This window comes from Suncus etruscus, chromosome 5 (genome assembly GCF_024139225.1).
Source record: "Suncus etruscus isolate mSunEtr1 chromosome 5, mSunEtr1.pri.cur, whole genome shotgun sequence".
In the NCBI taxonomy this organism is placed as follows: domain Eukaryota; kingdom Metazoa; phylum Chordata; class Mammalia; order Eulipotyphla; family Soricidae; genus Suncus; species Suncus etruscus.
Window position 1 is genome coordinate 87,384,774 of NC_064852.1, and position 22,238 is coordinate 87,407,011.

At 33.9% G+C, this 22,238-nt stretch overlaps 1 protein-coding gene across 1 annotated transcript in view; it reads left to right on the plus strand.

Moving 5' to 3' along the window:
- TTN (titin) overlaps positions 1–22,238 on the plus strand; it is a 299,294-nt gene that overhangs the window by 160,259 nt on the left and 116,797 nt on the right. The window contains 26 exon segments of the mRNA XM_049772873.1: positions 191–274; positions 383–466; positions 551–634; positions 3,351–3,434; positions 4,305–4,388; positions 4,473–4,556; positions 4,892–4,975; positions 5,117–5,200; positions 5,326–5,412; positions 5,546–5,623; positions 6,013–6,090; positions 6,553–6,642; positions 6,913–6,990; positions 10,830–10,943; positions 12,381–12,446; positions 15,224–15,304; positions 16,151–16,225; positions 16,828–16,917; positions 17,210–17,272; positions 17,617–17,706; positions 19,562–19,612; positions 20,144–20,545; positions 20,709–20,987; positions 21,222–21,497; positions 21,644–21,783; positions 22,081–22,207. Of these exon segments, the coding sequence (XP_049628830.1) occupies positions 191–274; positions 383–466; positions 551–634; positions 3,351–3,434; positions 4,305–4,388; positions 4,473–4,556; positions 4,892–4,975; positions 5,117–5,200; positions 5,326–5,412; positions 5,546–5,623; positions 6,013–6,090; positions 6,553–6,642; positions 6,913–6,990; positions 10,830–10,943; positions 12,381–12,446; positions 15,224–15,304; positions 16,151–16,225; positions 16,828–16,917; positions 17,210–17,272; positions 17,617–17,706; positions 19,562–19,612; positions 20,144–20,545; positions 20,709–20,987; positions 21,222–21,497; positions 21,644–21,783; positions 22,081–22,207 (2,937 nt within the window).

The window sequence follows — 22,238 nt, forward strand, 5'->3', positions numbered from 1 at the left end:
TTTTAAGTGCCTGAGATTCCTAAAGAAGTTGTCCCTGAAAAGAAAGTTTTTGTGACTCCTAAAAAGCCTGAAGTCCCACCTGCTTCAGGTTCGTTACTCCCCTAGGGCTTGAAAATGTAAAACTATCTTGAAAGGATTTTGTGTCTGGTCTGCACAACTTCCCAGTGTAATTTTACTAATATCTTTTAAGTGCCAGAAGTTCCCAAGGAAGCTGTCCCTGAAAAGAAAGCAACAGTGAGGCCTCCTAAAAAACCTGAAGTCCCACCTGCTCCAGGTTTGTCACTCACCTTAGGCTTTAAATCACAAAGCTCTTCTTTCTTGAAAAGATTTTGTGTCTTGGTCTTCACAATTCCTCAATGTAATTTTACTAATATCTTTTAAGTGCCTGAGGTTCCCAAGGAAGTTGTCCCTGAGAAGAAAGTGTCTGTGGCACCTCCTAAAAAGCCTGAAGTCCCACCTGCTAAAGGTAGAGCTGCCTCTGTGTCTCTGTGTCTGATACTGTCCATTTGTCTTTACTTCACCTAATCATGAAAAACTAATATCTTTAAAGTACCTGAAGTGCCAAAGGCAGCTGTCCCAGAAAAGAAGGTGCCTGAAGTGATTCCTCCCAAACCAGAAAGTCCTCCCCCTGAAGGTAATGTCAAATCTGTACTTCCTGGGTAGAGAAATACTTGCTGCTGTAGCTAGAAAACTATCATCTTTAATTCCTATAACTTAATTATAAGAAAAAAAAACATTAGCTCTACAATATATCTTGGTGATTTTTCAATCATTTTCTCCTTTTCTAAACAAAAATTACCTCTATTTTTGAAGTGCCCGAGGTACTGCCAAAGGAAGCTGTCCCTGAAAAGAAAGTTCCTGTTTCTCCTCCTAAGAAGCCAGAAGCTCCACCTCCTAAAGGTATTTATTCTTTAATGTTGTTGGTCATCTGTTTCAGGGTAAGGTATAAGGAGTAGATTGTCTGGAAAATCATAATGTCCTTGGTTAAAGATATTGTCACAAATTGTACATTCTTGGGTAAATGTGTTGTCATTGCTCCCCTTTTATCATTTCAAACTATATGTTAACTAATATCTTCTAAGTTATGAAAGTTCCTAAAGAAGTTGTACCTGAAAAGAAAGTGTCTTTGTCTGTATGCACCAAACCAGAGGCCCCACCTACTGCTCTGTTAAGATGAAAAAATATACTCTTTTATTCTTCAGAATAACTATAATATAAACCTTCACTAATCTTTCATCTTGATGTGCTAATATCTTTTAAGTGCCTGAAACAACTCATGAAATTGTCCAACAAAATAACACTTCAGATGTTAGGAAAAATGGTCATGAAATTTGCTTATACATGGATGGATATAGAGAGGATTTTGCTGAATGAAATAACTCAGAGGGAGAGGGATAGACATAGAATTAAATCACTCATTTGTGGGATATAAGAAAAATAAAAGATAGTAAGGCAATAATATCCAGTACAATAGAAGGACCAGAAGGCCAGAAGGACCAAATATGGTAGGAAACTTGCCACAAAGAGCAAAGAGTGTAGTTAGAGTAAAGAAGGGTCCACTATAACAATGATAGTTGGAAATGATCACTCTGGACAAAATATAGGTAAAGTGATGTGTATGTTACCCCTTCGTTAACAATAGTGCAAACCAGAGTCAAAAAGGGAAAAGAGAGAGAAAGAGAAGTAAAATGCCTGCCCCAAAGGCAGCCAGTGGAGGCAGTGGGAGAGAAACTGGGGACATTGGTGACAGGAAATATACATTATTGAAGGGTGGTGTACATTCTATAACTAAAACTCAATCATGAATAATTTTTAACCACAGTGCTTATATAAAGTAATTATTAAAAATATCATTTTTATGGGTCCCGAGCAGTGGTGCAGCGGTAGGACATTTCCTTGTATGCAGCTGACCCAGGACAAATGGATTAAATCCCTCTGCATCTCATATTGTCCCCGAAGCCAGGAGCAATTTCTGAGCGCATATCCAGGAGTAACCCCTGAGCATCATTGGGTGTGGCCCAAAAACAAACAAAAAAAAAACATTCCAAATGATCTCAGAGAAACCTGAGATGCGTTCCTGTCTTCCCACCTGTCTCAAGTCTATGCTAATTAACCCTCACTTCATTTTGTAGAACAGCCTGCTTCCATCTATGAGAATGATTTTAGAGCATTATTTATACTAACATTAGTAAAACTACTAATATCTTTCAACTACCTGAAACTTTCCAAGAGGTTGTCCCAGAAAACAAAGCTCTGGAGGTACTGCCCAAGGAACCAGAAGCTCCACCTGTTACATATACATGTTAGCCTTGACGTCATTATTTCACAAAGCTCTCTCTCCCACTCTTGAAATGTTTTAGTGCACTGCACTTCATTCAATGTAAAACTAATATCTTTAAAGCACATGAAGTTCCTCAAGAAGTTGTCCCAGAAAAGAAAGTTCCCAAGACACGGCCCAAAAAAACAGAAGCCCCACCAGTTTCAGGTATTTTTTACCCATTTATTCTAAAGGAATAAAATTACCTTTATTGACCTTACAAATAATTTTAGTTCATTGATGTCATTAACATAACTGTAAAACTATTAATATCTTTCAAGTATCTGAGATTCAAGAAATTGTCCCAGAAAAGAAAACACCAGAGTTTCCTCCTAAAAAGCCTGAAGTCCCCCAAGTCACAGGTATTTTCTGCTCATCTCAGACTTAAGAAGATATAACACATCTGTCCTTGAAAATATTTTGTGATGGGATGTTAACTCCTCAGTGTAATTGTACTAATATCTTTTAAGTGCCCAAGCCCGAGGCTGCCAAAGAAGTTGTCCCAGAAAAGAAAACACCAGAGTTTCCTCCTAAAAATCCTGAAGTCCCACATGTCACAGGTATCTGTCACTGATCTCAAACTTAAGAAGATATAACATCTCTGCCCTTGAAAAGAATTTATGCTGTGTCTCATAACTCCTCATTGTAATTTTACTAATATCTTTTAAGTGTCCAACGCTCCCAAGGAAGTTGTCCCTGAGGAGAGAGATTTGGTGGTTCCTCCTAAAAAGCCTGAAGCCCCACCTGCTCCAGGTTCGCTCTAAAACACAAGTTCTTCTCTTGAAAAAAATTTGTATGAGTCTAATAACAACCTGACTATAATCTTACTAATATCTTTCAAGTACCTGAGGCTCCCAAAGAAGTCGTCCCTGAAAAGAAAGTTTCTGTGGTACCTACTAAAAAGCCTGAAGTCACAGCTGCCGAAGGTTTGTCACTCACCTTAGGCTTGAAAACAAGGCTCTTCTCTCTTGAAAAGATTTTGTGTCTCTGGTCTTCAAAATTCCCCAATGTAATTTTACTAATATCTTTTAAGTACCCGAGATTCCCAAGGAAGTTGTCCCTGAGAAGAAAGTGTCTGTGGCACCTCCTAAAAAGCCTGAAGTCCCACCTGCTACAGGTTTGTTGTTCACTTTACATTTAAAACACAAAGCTCTTCTCTCTTGAAAAGATTTTGTATCTGTGGTCTTCACAACTCCTGGATGTAATCTTACTAATATCTTTTAAGTGCCTGAGGGTCCCAAGGAAGTTGTCTCTGAGAAGAAAGTATCTGTGGCTCCTCCTAAAAAGCCTGAAGTCCCACCTGCAACAGGTCTGTCCCTCAATTAAGCTTTAAAATACAAAGCTTTCTTGAAAAGATTTTGTATCTGTGATCTCCACATGTCCTCAATGTAATTTCACTAATATCTTTTAAGTGCCTGAGGTTCCTAAAGAAGTTGTCCCTGAAAAGAAAGTTTCTGTGACTCCTCCTAAAAAGACTGAAGTCCCACCTGCTAAAGGTTTGTCACTCACTTTAGGCTGGGAAATATAAAGCTCTCTTGAAAATATTTTGTGTCTGTTGTGTCTTCACAAATCTTCAATGTAATTTTACTAATATCTTTTAAGAGCCCGAGGTCCCCAAGGAAGTTGTCCCTGAAAAGAAAGTTTCTGTGGTACCTCCTAAAAAACCTGAAGTTCCACCTGCTCCAGGTTTGTCACTAACCTTAGGCTTTAAAACAAAAGACTCTTCTCTCTTGAAAAGATTTTGTGTTTCTGGTCTTCACAACTCCCCAGTGTAATTTTACTAATATCTTTTAAGTGCCAGAAGTTCCCAAGGAAGCTGTCCCTGAAAAGAAAGCAACAGTGAAGCCTCCTAAAAAACCTGAAGTCCCACCTGCTCCAGGTTTGTCACTCACCTTAGGCTTTAAATCACAAAGCTCTTCTTTCTTGAAAAGATTTTGTGTCTTGGTCTTCACAACTCCTCAATGTAATTTTACTAATATCTTTTAAGTGCCTGAGGTTCCCAAGGAAGTTGTCCCTGAGAAGAAAGTGTCTGTGGCACCTCCTAAAAAGCCTGAAGTCCCACCTGCTAAAGGTAGAGCTGCCTCTGTGTCTCTGTGTCTGATACTGTCCATTTGTCTTTACTTCACCTAATCATGAAAAACTAATATCTTTAAAGTTCCTGAAGTGCCAAAGGCAGCTGTCCCAGAAAAGAAGGTGCCTGAAGTGATTCCTCCCAAACCAGAAAGTCCTCCCCCTGAAGGTAATAATGAAAGATCAAACTAGTACTTACTAAAAAAATATGGGGCCGGAGAGATAGCATGGAGGTAAGGCGTTTGCCTCTCATGCAGGAGGTCATCGGTTCGAATCCCGGCGTCCCATATATGGTCCTCCCGTGCCTGCCAGGAGCAATTTCTGAGCCTGGAGCCAGGAATAACCCCTGAGCACTGCCGGGTGTGACCCAAAAACCACAAAAAAAAATAAATAAATAAATAAATTAAATAACGTTCGCTTATGTTTAACAATCTTTACTTCTTTTGCAAATAATTCATATTCCTTCGCCAATAAGAGTGCTAAAATGAGCTTGTATTTTTAAAGTGTATGAAGAACCTGAAGAAATTGTCCCAGAAGAGCCTTTGGCAGAAGTTGTGGAAGAGCCAGAACCAGCTGCTCCTCCAAAAGGTAGTAAACCAGATGAGAGGTAGCCTTAGCCAATCTGCCAATCTTGCTCCTTCTTCCACAAATTCTTGGCATTTTAAACTTTTTTGTGGTAATTTTCGTTCATCTTCACTAGTCCTAAGACATAAATTCTAATATCTTTAGTGTCTGAACCACCTAAGAAACTTGTCCCAGAAAAGAAACCCCCTGCTGCTGTTGCCAAAAAACCTGAACCACCCTCTGTGAAAGGTATTTTGTACTACCACTAACTTTCCTTAAGAATGTGTCTCTTTAAAATAATGTTCCCCTTTCCTAGTTAATGATTTCCAATAGCATGAAAACTGTCAGCTAAAATCTACTAATATCTTTTAAAGTACCTGAAGTACCTAAGAAGGTTGTTCCTGAAAAGAAAGTGCCTCCTCCAGTGGTTCCCAAAAAGCCAGAAGTCCCAGCTGCTAAAGGTATATAAGCAGTCCATCTTCTCACTGAAATAGAGATACCATTAAACTCTTAAAAAGTGTTTTGTTCTGCATAAGTGTTATGAATGTTCACTATCTCCATGTTTCATATGTTAAAATACTAATATCTTTAAAGTGCCAGAAGTTCCAAAAGAAGTTGTTCCAGAAAAGAAGGTAGCTGTTTCCCAAAAGCCAGAAGTTCCACCAGCTAAAGGTACATATCCCTCGTGAAATTCTTCAGAAAAGCACTCAGTCTTGGTCTCAACAGTGACTTGGTAGAGAACCCCCTTCTGTTCTATTTGTTGGCTCTCTTTTTATTTACAGCTACAAAAATGAATGTTTAGAATTTAAATGTTTACATGTTTTAAATAACATCACTGTATTAAAAAAATGCATCTATTCTGAAGACTAAAAAAGTTCACAGAGTTAGTTTTGTGAATTTTGTTGTCTTTCCTACTAAGTCAGTCCAAGAATAGATGCTGATTTACCTTACAATAAATTTTGGCCTTGTATATGACTCTGGGTTATTTGAGCAAGATGTGATTGGTGTGATATAAATGCCATACACTTCTCAGCCTCTAAGTAAAACCAATATCTTTAAAGTGCCGGAAGTACCAAAGAAACCTGTCATAGAAGAGAAACCAGCTGTTCCCAAGAAAGTGGAATCTCCTCCAACAGAAGGTATACATGAGCCCAGTAACGAGCTTGATGCTTCTTACTGTTTCTAATGTAAACCTATCTCATCTCATTTTATGATTAACTGTCTCTTGATCATTTATTATACATTTGATTATATTCATTATTCTCATTTAGTTATATCACAAATCAAAATTGCATTATTTGTAAGAGGCATCTACAGAGTGCATTGTAAATTGTATGAAACAAAGCTTCTCTAATGTATATAAACAGTAGAATGAGATGCTAATGACCATAAATGACATTAAGCACCTGAAAAACTTCCCAAGCATCCAAATAAATAGAAAAAGAAGTCAATGAAAATAGACATTTCATCTTAAGCAAACTAAGAGGAGATAGTTACTAAAACAAGAGAAGAATCAAGATCATTAATTTCTATCTTTGATGTTTTCTACATTTTAAAATCTTTTCCCACGCACTAAATTATAGTTAACTGTATCTTTAAAGTATATGAAGAACCTGAGGAAATTGTTCCTGAGGAGGAAGAGCCAGTTCCTATTGCAGAAGAGGAGGAACCGGAACCCATACCACCAGCAGGTACAGGATGGGACCCACCAACAGATGCCTCTTGTTTGAGGTTTTTGTTATATCCTTTCTTTGATTAAAAAAATGTCAGTCTTCAGTCTCTGTCCCTGAAATTTTACCTCATTGGCAAAAGTAAGATTTACTACAGATATAAATAAGACTTTTGTATACATAGTTTTACAATGTGCACCTCAAGCAAATGCCTGTGATCTTTTTAATTCACTAGCTTTAAATTTTTTCATTTTAATTTTGTGTCTCTAAAATAAATTACTATCTTTCAAGTGCCTGAAGAGCCCAAGAAAGTTGTTCCAGAGAAAAAAGTTCCTGTCATCAAAAAGCCAGAAGTTCCACCTCCTAAAGGTATTTACAATAAAACAATATTTGCCTCATTTTTGTGTATGATGTACAAATTTTCTTTTGTATGTGTTGTGTTTTGTCAACTTTGTGTTACAGTGTTTTACATACTTGTCAAATGAAATGACTGTGTACATATAGAAATGTTATATTATTAATTGATACTAATATCTTTAAAGAACCTGAGGTGCCAAAGAAAGTTGTACCAGCAAAGAAAGTGCCAACTATTAAGAAGCCAGAAACACCCCCAAGTAAAGGTATTCATGTCATCATTGACATACTAATAAATATTTTAACTATTCTGATATCTTAAAATAGAATAAAATATTATCTTCACTGTTTCATAGCTAGAAATAAAATGTTCTTATTTTGTTTCTACTGATTTTAATACTGTTTACTTATGGTTTATTCTTTTCATTTTCAATGTCTTTAAATACTCTCTTTAAAATAAAACTAATATCTTCAAAGTGCCTGAAGAACCCAAGAAACTTGTTCCAGTAAAGAAAGAACCTACTCCTGTTCCAAAAAAACCAGAAGGACTCCCCAAAAAAGGTACTACCATGAGGAGAAAAATATGTCTTTGTACAGTCTCCTAATCTTTCAATAATCATTTCAGGCTATGATAACTCATTGTGAGTATACGTTTATACAAACTCATATTCATATAGAATGAAGGGGAAAATAAGGAGGGCAAAACAACAGCAAGGAGAATGAGATTTTGTTGTGTTATGACTCACTGGCAAGTTGTAGAAAGGCATCCTCTCAAGAAAGAATAAAACATCCCAGTTCAGCACAGTGCCAGGACCAAGACAGTGTGTTCAAAAAATAAGAGTTGATCCTGTTCTCAAGCAATTTAAATATTGGAATTTTCTCAGAAAGTGACTATATATTTGAAGTATGTAAACAGATTTATAGAAACAATAATGCTGGATCAAAATGTAGCAGACATCAGGAAAAACTCTGTGAAAGAATTTTATGTTTTTATGGATTTTTACATGTAGCATTTGAGAAAATAATATTGTAGGCAAAAGGGAGAGCATTTTGAAATATAAAGCTAAAAGTCTAAGTTAAGAACAGTCAAATGTTTGTGTGATAGAGTTATCTCAAGACAAGTTTGAAATAAAGACAGGGTCATATTTTGGATACTTTTATAAAACATACACTCTAACCTGGTGTTTAAATTGTTTTTAATTTATATATAATAGGAGTTGAGCTTCAGAAATAATAACTGGCATCAATTCTAGAAAGACTGATAATAGCAAAAAGTCATAGTAGGTATCTAAAATTAAGACTTGAACAAGAAGGCATAGGTTAGTGGTAGCTGTACTTGCTTTACATGTGTGAGACCAAGGATCCATTCTCAGCAACACACACCCAAAAAAGGTGGTAGAAATGGAGAAGGATTAGATTTGTAAAAGATGAAGACTAACTTGATATCTAACTACCATTAAAGCAATTAGGAACTCAAGATATTAGAAAGATTGAAGGTAAAAAAGCTCAGAGAATTGTTTATTGGGTCTATGATAAGCTTATAATAGAAAGATAGTGAATTTATTGTCACTTTCAAGTACGAAGTTAGTACTATGCTCTATAAGCTTAAGAAAGTAATCCGGGGGCCGGGTGGTGGCGCTAGAGGTAAGGTGCCTGCCTTGCCTGCGCTAGCCTTGGACGGACCGCGGTTCGATCCCCCGGTGTCCCATATGGTCCCCCAAGCCAGGAGCGACTTCTGAGCGCATAGCCAGGAGTAACCCCTGAGCATCACTGGGTGTGGCCCAAAAACCACAAAAAAAAAAAAAAAGAGAAAGTAATCCGGACTAGACTTTCTTTCAAAGATATTAACTGGTAAATAAAAATTAGGAGTGGAGCAGTGACTGCTTAAATCAAGTAGAGCAAATTTGTAAAGGCAGTAGAACAGTAGAAAACCCTTGCATTTGCACTTAGACAAAGGAAAGAAAATGAAGACTGCAAGATTCTCTTGAAGACGTTATATCCAAAAGAATGTCAGGCCTCTGATGACATTCCCATTTGAAGTCTAATCAGATGGCATTCTTTGCTCTATATTCTTTGTTTGCTCTTTGAAAAATCTTGAATATCTTCTGAATTCTTAGTTATAAACAAAAAAAAAACACTCTCTTTAAAGTGCCTGAAGTTCCCAAGGAGATTGTCCCAGAAAAGAAAGCATCTGTTTCTGTCCCTGAAAAACCAGAGACTCCACCTGTCCAAGGTATACAGTTGTTCTTTGAGTCTTCATGATCTTGCTTTGGTTGTAATTGGGCTTTATGTATTATACTTTGCTGTCTTTTGTAATGAAGTTTGATACTGGAAAAGCATCTGAAGTCGTCTGAAGTGTGAAGCCAGGTTATAAATTGCAATTTAGGAGTTGTAATATCCTGAATATAATCAAAATAAAACACTATGTTTTTTAAGTGGAAGAGTCTCCCGAGGAAACAGTGCATGAAGAAATTGAATCCATAACCACTGATACAACAGTGACTCCCTCTGATGAAGGTATATAAAATATAGTTTATGATCTTCTGAAAACTATTGTTAGAAATAAAATCTTTTTATAGGATGACTCTCCCTTTTAAATTAGATATGAAAACATTCCAAAACATGTTTGCTTCATTTTAATAATAGTTGGGTTTCTTTTGAAAGATAATTTTTGTTTTATTTAATTATTTCTATTTTTGAGCCACACCCAAATATTCTCAAGACTAACTCCTGATTCTCTGCTCAGGGACCACTTCTAGCAGGGCTACGGAAACATATGCAGTTCCCAGGATTGAACGTGAACTGATGTCTGTACAGCAATTGCCTTAGCTGCTGTACTATTTCCCCAGCCCATTTATTTTATTATTCTTGATAGTAGTTATTAATTTCAGAGATTCCGTTTACTGAGATAAACCTGAACTACCTACATTGGATCCTACATTAATAACCAATGTCAAATAGTTAAGGCTGGGGGCCGGAGAGATAGCATGGAGGCAAGCCGTTTGCCTTGCATACAGAAGGATGGTGGTTTGAATCCCGGCATCCCATATGGTCCCCCGAGCCTGCCAGGAGTGATTTCTGAGCGTAGAGCCAGGAGTAACCCCTGAGCGCTGCCGGATGGGACCCAAAAACCCCCCAAAAAATTTTTATGTGCCACCAACATGCATTCAATAATATAGTTGATAGAAAGTTCAAGAATAAGAAAATAAAGACCTTATCTCTTTACATATAAGAAAACCTGTATGTGTTTCATGGTTTTGGTTTTGTGACTATAATCTTTGCATCAATGTGAAATTTGTATTATTGGATCTTTGTGAAGATATCTCATGTCCATTGTCAACATTCTTTAAAGACCATGAATTTGAAAAATATGTTGAGCCTGAAGAACCTGAACCTGAACCAGAGCCAGAAGAAATACCAGTACAAGGTATTCAATTAACTGGACTTAAATCTTTATTGTTATATTCTTCATCTTGAAATACATGTGTTTTATGTTGTTTTACATGTATAGTAGTCTCTTTGCATCTATATGTAATATGGTCTTTGTTGTGAATGTGCATCTCATTCTTACAAATATATGTAATTTGTACTATTCTTCACATGTTTCTGTGACTTATATGGATGCTTCCTTTGTTGTGTTTTTATTTCTTATAATCTTTGTACAGTGTTGCTTTTTATGTTTTATGTTGGACACTGCTTTGTGTTTTATATGTTTTTATTGGGTACTAATATAGTATATCCCAAAATATATTCTTTTAACATATATACAGATATAAATTACTACTGGATGTATTATATATCCACATACTAGTTAACATGGATATATATTAATATTCCTGACATATTCTTTTAAGAACCTGAGCCTGAAAAGAAGGTTATTGAGAAACCAAAACTCAAACCAAAGCCTCCAGCTCCTCCTCCTGCTCCACCTAAGGAAGATGTGAAAGAGAAAATGTTCCAACTCAAAGGTACAAAATGCTGCTTTCAGCGTTTATTAACCTGCTTCAAACTATGAAAGCATTTGCAAGAAATGTGCTATTTTGGAAAAGTGTGTAATTTTGGACATAATCTTGCTGTGGGAATGGCATAAAGACCTGTGTTTTATGCTGCCCAGGATCCCTGGAGTGCTGTTAGACCATGACTGCTGCCCTAAATGCAGAAAATGCATTGTTTCTTTTATCCTGGACTTCTAGATGTAGAGGCTTTCCAACTAACTTTTTTGTGTGTGGAGATATTATTTTTTGTTTCAAAGCCTAATATCTATGCTTATCTTTGAGATCTTAAGCATGTGGAATGTGTAAGAAATCTTTGCAAGGTGTCTTAAATTTTGCAGTAGTGAAATTGTAACAAAAGTCAGAACTGTTCTTAAAGAATTTGTGTGAATAACCAGTATATGTTCATAAGCTGAAGTTTCTGCCTTTTACATTTTCTTCTTTTTGAAGACAATAAAATTCTTATTGTGTTCTCTGTTGAAATTAACACAGCTAACAGGAGGGGTTATAAAACCCCTGATATCCAGCATCTTTACCCATTGTTATATTTCCTTTTACTCTTTTAATATAGTTCTTAGAACTGAGGTAATACTACTTAATATTTTAGAATATCAGTATCTTTCAATAAATTGAAATAATAATAATAATAAATTGGCAAAAGCATAATTTCTTTTCATTTTTATAAAAAGATAAGTTTGATGGCATTTTAAGATTCTCCTAATCTAAAATTATTTCTAATCCTGATGGAGCATTTTTCCCATGCTCATTTATTTATGAATCAAACAACAGTCTTCAAAAGTTGGACTTTGCTTTTAGAGGTTGTCCCTTTATAATTCTCTTTTTGGGTTGAAAGAATATCCACATTTTAAGTCAGGAAGTTTTTTTCCCACTTTTTGTGGGAACTTCCTGAAAGGCTACTTGTCTATTGATGGGTACTTCCTGATGGCACACACATAGATGCATTATCCATTAAAGTAAAATATGGAATATGTATACTGATGTGAACACTTAATGTAAAATTTATATTCATAGGAAAAATTTTTGTTATCACTTTGGGAGCACATATACTAATGATGGAATGATCCAGAGATTAGCATGACCTTTTGTAGAAGGTGGCATGCAAATTCATGAAATTTGCTCCATATTTTAAAAGTGTTTCCTCTTACAAAACCTAAAATCTACTTTCTTTCTTAGCCAGACTTTAAAATACTATTCAACATCAGGACAATCTTGCAATCTGTTTTCATGTCTGAATGCTTCTTGTATGGCTTGAATGTTTTTTGGAGTTGACTGTTATTAATCCTTTAGATTATAAGCATAGCTTAGTTTTTATTTGTGGAGTAGTATTTAGAAGAGTTTGCTTCAAATTTGCCTAAATATACAAATAGTGAAGGTGATTTATGTTCTTTAAAGCTGTAAAGAAGAAAGTTCCAGAAAAACCTGAGGTTCCAGAAAAAGTAGAGCTTACACCTCCAAAAGGTATTTCAGATTAGGAAATACATTCATATGCAATATCACTCTGTCTGACTTCCTGCTCTTTCTACTTTCTGCAGAATTCTTTTATTGTTCAGAATAATCTCATTCTATGTTTTGTGTTTCTATAGTTTTTGTGGTTCTGACTCTTGAGGGTTTCTTCCATTGTCTTTCATCAGTTTCATATATTAGATGGCTAAATATTATTTTGTAATCTCATTTTTATGTTTATGTCTTTATGCCTTTTCTTACACTTAAATCTATTAATTGTTATTGCTTGTTAGCTGAAATTAATCTCTGAACACATCTATCTTTGGAATGTTACCTAACTGACAATATTTTAGGCAGTATTATAATCAGGAGAAATGTCATACCTTCCTTTTACACAAAGGAGATGATTCACAAAAGTTTTCTTATGATATTCTTGTCTTTTTTTTTCTGACTCCTAGGTATTCTAGGTAACTAACTCCGTTTCCTTTTAGAGAAATTTCAGGATCACTGAAGGTCAATTTTCAAAATTAATTCTTTCCTAAAAAATAGTTTCTTATCAAAATTATTCCTTTAAAGAAAAATAAGTAGGGCCAGAAAGATAGCATGGAGGCAAGCCATTTGCCTTGCATACAGAAGGACGGTGGTTTGAATTCCGGCATCCCATGTGGTCCCCCAAGCCTGCCAGGAGCGATTTCTGAGCGTAGAGCCAGGAGTAACCCCTGAGCGCTGCTGGGTGTGACCCAAAAACCAAAAAGAAAAGAAAAGAAAAATAAGTGAATCATAAAAGAAAGCATCCATTAAAATGAAATAACTTTTATAATAGTGTGTGTAGTTGTATTTCATTCAAGGAATCAATACAGTGCTGGTGGCCAAGAATGAAGACTTTGGGGACCCAGCAGAGCCAGGGATTGATTATCTGGAACAACTGAGTAGTACTCCAGAGCCTTTAGGACAAAATCTAGTGATACCTAGGATGGTGCTGGGAAGTGCATAGGTTCTATGTGCATGGCAAGGGCTGGGAGACCACAAAAGAGAAAAAACAACACATCCCATTTCAAAAATAGAATTTGTTTTGACTCACAGTATGATTTTAAAGGAAAAAAAAATCATCCATCCAAGTATATATTTCCTGACTGACCTAAATTGAAGATTATAAGAATAGTTTACTGTTTATATAAGCTCATAGCTACAATAGTATATTAGATATAAATAAGATTACATAAATCCACTCAGAATCAATAAAATGGAATATAATGATTTAAAAATAGTTACTTTAGTATTTCCTTATCTGAACTTCAATTATGAATAATGCCTTAATAATAACTATGATTATTAAAGATAACATGGGGAAATGTAAATATATGTTTGTATTAAGTCCATTACAAATAATGGGTATTATGCCAGTACCACCTTATATTAATTGTATGGTCTTCTCTCCAGATTTAGTCAGTAAAAATAGTTATCCATTAAGAATATTGGCAGGGCCTGAAAATGTTACTTAGTGACAAAAATATATATTTGCATTCATGAGACCAAGGTTTAAATCCTGGCACTGAAAAAAAACATGAAGAATATTGGTAATTTTAAAATAGTATGAATACCAGCACAGTTTATTATGAATAAAATATAATGTTTAGCCGGAGAGATAGCATGGAGGTATGGTGTTTGCCTTGTATCCAGAAGGTCATTGGTTCAAATCCGGGCATCCCATATGGTCCCCAGAGCCTACCAGGAGCAATTTCTGAGAATAGAGCCAAAAATAACTCCTGATCACTGCTGGGTTGACCCAAAAACCAAAAAAAAAAAAAATTATATATATACTGTTTAGCTGTGAAATTTTACTTAAAATACTTGACAAAGGTACTTATTTAAAATGAAATATTTGCATGTTTTTATTTGTGGTTTAAAATTTTGTAGTTAGATAATGTTATCTTTAGTACCAAAAATTAATGCATTTTCAATGTTTTGTTTGAAGTAGAAAAGTAAAATTTTATAGAAATATTTAAGAAACTTAGATTTTATGGTGAACAAATATTGAGTAATACAAGATAAATTATGTTTTTAATTGTAATTGAATCAATCATTTATGAATCATAAGACATTTGTTTTTCTAATTAGAATTCATGGAGGTTCTTATAGTAATAAAATGTTGTGTATATTAATTTTATTACCATGTTCAATATTTGCTAAAGACACAGAAAAAATTGATTTAGAATTCTTTGGGTCCTCTTTAGTGTATAATAATGAACTTTTTTAATCATTAAAAATAGTTTAACACCAAATTTCAAAATCTATATAGCATAAATTTGAGTTAATGTTGTTTTAAAAAGATCATATTAAAAAGAGATAAGTTTCTTTCTCAGCCTAAATCAGATTCCAGATTACCTACATCTACCAACACTCTTTAATGTAGTTAGTAGTTGGGAGATGCTAATAGAGATTCGAGCCATCAATTACTGCAAGTGTGGGCTGAAAAACTTTTAAACCCCTGTTTTATAGTGAAGATGCATGAAGTCATCATAGACCAACATCTTCTATACTCATTTAAAATGAGTGTATTTTCTTTCAATTGACATAATTGAATTTTATCATAAGGGTATATAGATGTTTGCAGAGGAAATAACTTAGTGCATGTCATTTACTTTCAATTTTGTGATACTTGTATGCAATAAAAATTATTCATGTATTACAGTTAACTAGTTTGAAGGGTATTTTTTCTTGCTGAGGTTTGGTTTTTATATCAATTCAATTTTATATAAATTTCAAATTATGAAATCATATTCTTTTAAAAGTGCCTGGAGGTGAAAAGAAAGTTCGAAAATTACTTCCTGAATCTAAACCTCAACCAAAAGAAGAAGTTGTTCTCAAAAGTGGTATAATATTTTTCAAATGTTATATCAGTTTTAAATATAACCAAAAATCTTGAAAGCTTACAAAACTTTTCTATCACTTGCTTTGTTATAATTATATTTCCTGTTTGTGAATTTATTGAAAATTAAGAAATTTAATAAGAATCATATTTTTTAAAAAAGAAGATAGAAATTTTGTGAGCATTCAAAGTATTTTTAAATTTGTAACATTAATACATACAACTAAACTAATTCTATTCTAAACTAATAATCACCATAACTCATTTTCATAATCAAATTATGTAGAATACACAATCTTTTAATTACACCAAATCTTAATTACACCAAACTATGTAAGCTTAAACCCAGTATTTGTTTCTAAAATGTGATATAGCTAATAAATAACATTTTTAAAAAATTGAACATTACTTTCCTACTAATTAAAGAATTACAAATAATTTAATCAAATTAAGAACCTCATTTTTAAAAAGTCTATGTAGATTAACTAATTTGTGGACTATATTTCTTTAGATAAAATTACTTAAATAATTTTATACTTATTAATTATTTTTATTATATTATAATGTTGAATTATTATTAGACTTTGCTGCTATTTATGTTATTATTTTTATTTTTGAATCATTTCTATCTCAGACTTCTCTCTGAACAGACTATCTACATAGTGAGATAATGACTATGTGGTGGTATTAATATAGTAATAATAACATAAAATTTGTATGTATAAATTTTTACTCCCAATGTATTAGGTCGCATGCTTTCCTTTTTCTTGCTTTGTACATTATTTTCATCTGTCAAGCTTTTCAACATCTTTATTAGCTTGTTTACATATAAACCTTTTTGTCTTTTAAGTACTAAGAAAAAGACCAGAAGAAGAAGAACCTAAAGCAGAATCTAAAAAAGTAGAAAAGATTAAAAAACCTGCAGGTAGGAACTTCAGCAATGACTTTTGAAATTATCTTTTAACAAAATGGACACTTAACAAAAGGTTTATCTTGTAAACATAGCTAACTAGAAATATATCTTCATATTTCATTTGTGTTTCTATTGTCTGATTTTTGTTTTACCACTTTGTAAGAATTATCAAAATCATTCCTCTATTACCTCATATTTACTGTTAAATTATTGCTTTTCACTTAAGTTCCTTAAGTAGAAGTGATTATGAGATAATCAAATTGGCTAAGGAAAAGCTTCTTGGGAAGGGTAAACAAATAGTTACAAAAGATGGAACGTCTTATGTGAATTTATGTTTAACTGTAAACTATTCCTAATAAAATTATTTATTGGAAATTATTATTTAAAGATATTATGATTTAAAGATAATAGATTTGGGGAAGAAGTGGGTAGAATAAATAAAAGCTAAATCAATGGTAATAAAGTGGAGAGACGGACCATTGAAATTTATCGACTCTGGGAATTTCATGAACCGTTGAGCTTTTAAAACAGTTTGATCTATTCATATCAAATCAGTTGATTTTTAAGTATTTCAAATCTTAAAATAATTTAAAGGATAATATTAATTTTTTAATTACCAGAACCACCTCCAAAAGCTGTTGATGAGGTTGAAGCACCTCCAGCTCCTACAAAAGTGGAAAGGAAAGTTCCTGAACCGACAAAAGGTATGAATTTACTGGCACTTTCTCTAAAAATACTAATTTTATTGTCACTGAAAATACAAATACACACCACTTAAATTTTTCTAACATTGACTTTATGACTTGGGAATATGATATTAATCTGGTCTTCTTATCTAGTTTAATTTTCTTTAATATTTCTTTCTCATGTGCAATTAGATAATAGTTGTTCATCTATTAAGTGGCATTTAAACACTGGAGTAAATGAGATGTTGAATAACTTTGGTTTGACTTTATATATGCTGTGTTTAACATATATTACTATGAATTATTTTAGTGCCTGAAATTAAGCCAGCAATTCCTCTCCCTGAACCTGAAGCAAAACCAAAGCCTGAACCAGGTAAATAAGCTATTCTCAATATGAACCACATTATATTTCTTATGCATCACACAAATGATATGTACTTTATAAAATAAAATAAGTAAAAGTCAATATGCAGTGCTGCAAATTATTTCTAATGTCCCAGTATAATAAACTAATATATAATTATATTTATTCAATACTTTAAGTATATTAAATTATAGAGAATATATATATTATCTTGTAGTTAGGATCCGTTAGTCTAAAAAATTAGCTGTTTAGTTATTTTAAAGTTACATCAGAAAAGGCAAGTTAGTCACCAAATGAAATTTCAACAAGTGACAAATGAATACTTTAATGCAATGAATGTCTCCTCTCTACAGAAGTGAAAACAATTAAACCACCTCCTGTGGAGCCTGCGCCAACTCCCATTACTGCCCCAGTGACAGCGCCTGTAGTTGGAAAGAAAGCAGGTATTTCTTCTATCTCTTATTGCTCATTTGATTTTGTGGTTTTAGAAAGGCATGCATAAGTTAAAATTGAATACCTCTTTATGTTGAAACATAGGTATCATTTTCACTGTAAGGATTCATAAAGAGTTTTGATAAATTTTTCTCCTACTAATTTTTGTCCCTTTTGAAAAAAATATCTTTATTTAAACACCATGATTGCAAACGTTTGTAGTTGGGTTTCAATTATAAAAGATGAACACTCCCCTTTACCAGATTTTTTTGGTTTTGTTTTATTTTGTGTAGGGTCACATCCCACTGTGCTTAGGGATTAGTCCTGGCGATGTTCTGGGGATGTTGCTGTGAACCCTATCTCACAGAATAGATTCAGTATGTTTTTAATTGGACTATACATTGTTGTTTCTTTCATATGTGCTAAGTATTAAGTAGGGAGCTGTTGAAAATAAAGGAGAGAAACAAACACTTTCCAAAGACATGTTTATAGGTATCTCAGTAGCTTTTAAACTTCCTTACGTGCCTGTGGAATTACTTCTCATTTTCTTTCCAAGTATGCATATTGAGATAATAGTAAAGGTCTACAATTGGAAATAGATTTTTTGTACACAGTGATAACACAGCGATAGGGTGTTTGCCTTGCACACAGCCAACCTGGGACAGAGCTGGGTTTGATTCCTGTCACCCCATATGGTCCCCTGAGCCTGCTAGGAGAGATTTATGAGCTCAGAGCCAGGAGTAATCATTGAGAGCTGCCAGGTGTGGTTCAAAAACCAGGAAAAAAATGTACTTAATACAACTGTGATGTATACTTAACACTGCTTAAAATGGTAAATTTTATTGTCTTTTACCTCAAAAAAAAATAAATAAATAAAAAACAAGAAAGAAAGAAAGAAAGAAAAAGGATGCATTCTGGAGCCAGAGCAGTGGTGCAAGCTGTAAGGCGTTTGCCTTGTACACGCTAACCTAAAATGAATCACGGTTTGATCCTCTGGTGTCCCATATGGTCCTCCAAGCTAGGAGTGATTTCTTAGCCCTCCTTAGCCAGGAGTAACCTCTGAGCATCACCAAGTACGGCCAAAAAGAAAAAGAAGAGATCCATCCTTTAGCTTTTAAATCCATATGAGAATTTATATCAATAATAATAATCATCTTTTGGTCACATGCAGTCACGCTCAGGAGTTATTCCTGGCTATGAATTCAGAAATCGCTTTTGACGTGGGGGATCTTATGGGATGCCCGGGATAGAACCCAGGTTCGTCCTGGATCAGCTGGCAAATGCCCTACCACTGCACTATCACACCGGACCCGAGTATAATAATCTTAAATGTACTTAACTCAGTAGAAAACTGCATAAAGTATAACTTTACTTATTAATTAGGCATGTGTTATCAGTTGCTCATAAATTAGGTGATAATCTCCATTAATTATGTTTATGTGTAGTGATCATGAGTAAACACATCACAAATCATTTGAAAGTTGGCAAATTTACTTAATTTTTAGTATTTTAATTTTCTAGTCTTTAAATCAGAATAATTACTGTACTTATCATGTAAGAGTATTTTGAGGGTTAAATATTTTTGAAACAATTACCTTGGGATATCATAAAACATAGACAATACTTTGGCATAGCTAGGCAAAAAATGAAACTCTTCTGCATACTGTTGCAAATGTTTTCTCCAGTTGAGTAGTTTTGTCACATAATAAAATTATTCTCTATAAATTAAAACTTATATATTTCATATATTAATATTTATAATAAAGAGCATGAATTGCCCTATGTGAGTAAAGACTGTTTAAAGGTCTGAAAAGTCTGAAATAAGGGCATTTTTTCATGCTCTTTTTTATGCTCTTTTTGTTTCAGAAGCCAAAGCATCTAAAGAGGAAGCTGCCAAACCAAAAGGTCCCATCAAAGGTAAGACTCATTTCCCTGAAATTTTATTGTCACTTTGCAATCATGGAAACTATTATCTAAAAGAAAAAAATCAAAGCATAGGAAAGTCCAAGGAAAAAATCAAAACTTAAAATAACCTTTATATTCTAGGGTCTATAAAACTAATTTGTCTTCTGATATCTTAAATAATATATCTATAATATTATTCAAGTGGGATTTACATTTACTAATTTTAGTTTAGTATAATGAACCACATTAGTTTATGAATATTTATTTTTATCCATATTCTTTATATGCCTAATATTTTTACATTCAAATTATTAGATACTGAACTTGACAGTTTAAACTTTAGATAAATAATTTATTATTTATGGATTCTTTAAACTATCTTCATTTTTCCATATGAAAGAAGACAGTATAAATTTAGTTGACTTTTCAATTGCCTCATCTTAAGTTTTTCATTCTTGTTTCTTATTGTTTTATCATTTAAGTAGGCACTCTCTGAGCTTCACAGAAATGCCAAAGCAACTTTTTTGTCATCTTTTGAATTAGGTGTAGCCAAAAAGACTCCTTCCCCTGTAGAAGCTGAAAGGAAAAAGTTAAGGCCAGGAAGTGGTGGAGAGAAACCTCCTGATGATGCCCCATTCACCTACCAGCTAAAGGCTGTGCCACTGAAGTTTGTGAAAGAAATCAAAGACATTGTCCTGACTGAAGCTGAGTCCGTAGGCTCTTCTGCCATCTTTGAATGTTTAGTGTCTCCCTCCACTGCAATCACTACATGGATGAAAGATGGTAGCAACATTCGTGAAAGCCCAAAGCACAGATTTATTGCTGATGGTAAAGATAGAAAGCTGCATATTATTGATGTTCAACTTTCTGATGCTGGTGAATACACCTGTGTTTTACGTTTGGGAAATAAAGAAAAGACCTCCACAGCTAAACTCATTGTAGAAGGTAATTTTCAGTTTTCTGAATGTGTCTCTATTAACACAATAACTCCATTAGCAACTTTTTATAGTAATTTTGGACAAAATTTTTATTTCCAAATTTTATTTTATTAAAAATATAGTCAGTATTGGAAATTCTTATCAGGGTTTTTTAATGAAATTCTCCACAGAACTTCCTGTGCGTTTTGTAAAAACACTTGAAGAAGAAGTCACAGTGATCAAAGGACAGCCATTGTACCTAAGCTGTGAATTAAATAAGGAGCGTGATGTCGTTTGGAGAAAGGATGGAAAGATTGTGTTGGAAAAGCCTGGTAAAATTGTGCCAGGTGTCATTGGCTTGATGAGGGCCCTCACCATTAATGATGCAGATGACTTCGATGCTGGAACATACACCGTTACTGTGGAAAATGCCAACAATTTGGAATGCTCCAGCTGTGTCAAAGTAGTAGGTTAGTACTATGCTGAGAACTTGTTCTCTTAGATAATACAAAAATAATATAATTGTTTTTCCAGTTATAGAAAATCAGCAATCTTAGGCATTAGGAGAATATCAATGTATATTACAGTAGTTTGTGTCCAGGATTGATCATTTTTCTCTATTGCTGAAAGTTACTATGAAAATTTTTATGTTGCATTGCTTATGTTAAGGCCATCATTATTTTTCTGTCCTCATTTTTATACAGAAGTCATTAGGGAATGGTTGGTGAAACCTCTTCGAGATCAGCATGTGAAACCCAAAGGGACAGCTATTTTCACCTGTGACATAGCACGGGATACTCCTAATATTAAGTGGTTCAAAGGATATGATGAAATCCCCTTGGAACCAAATGACAAGACTGAAATACTGAAAGATGGAAATCATCTGTTTCTCAAAATCAAGAATGCCATGCCAGAAGATATTGATGAATATGCAGTGGAAGTTGAAGGGAAAAGATACCCTGCCAAACTAACACTTGGAGGTATAAAATATTACCTTTTACTCTAAAAAATTAGTTTTATAGGTCCTTAAGGCAAAATAACATACCCAATACTGCCCCCATAAACCATGAAAATAGTATTGTTAGATCATTGAAATAATTATGGTATTTCATCCTGACCAATATAGATCGTGATGTCGAATTACTTAAACCAATAGAGGATGTTACTGTTTATGAGAAAGAAAGTGCTAGCTTTGATGCAGAAATCTCAGAGGAAGATATTCCTGGACAATGGAAATTGAAGGGAGAACTTCTAAGGCCCTCACCTGTGAGTTATTTTCCTTCTTAAGTTGTTAGTGGTATAAAAGAAATAAACTCTATTCAGATTTGACATTCACCTTTGTTACCATATAATGTAATTACTTTAGGCTTCTAAACTTTCAAAGAGTGAAGGATATTTGTTATATTATTTTTTGTACAAGTGTGAAGACTTTCATGACCATGCATTTGTACTTACTGTCATTAGTAACTTAATCTTAAAAACTCTATAGAAATCTTTACTTAAAATATTTTCCCTTTAGGGAGTTTATCTCATTTAAATGCTAACAAAACTACTGTTCCGCAGACTTGTGAAATCAAAGCAGAAGGTGGAAAACGTTTCTTGACTTTGCATAAAGTCAAACTAGACCAAGCTGGAGAAGTCCTTTACCAAGCCCTTAATGCGGTAACAACTGCCATCCTGACTGTAAAAGGTATAGGCTTTAAGTATTCACAGAGTGGACT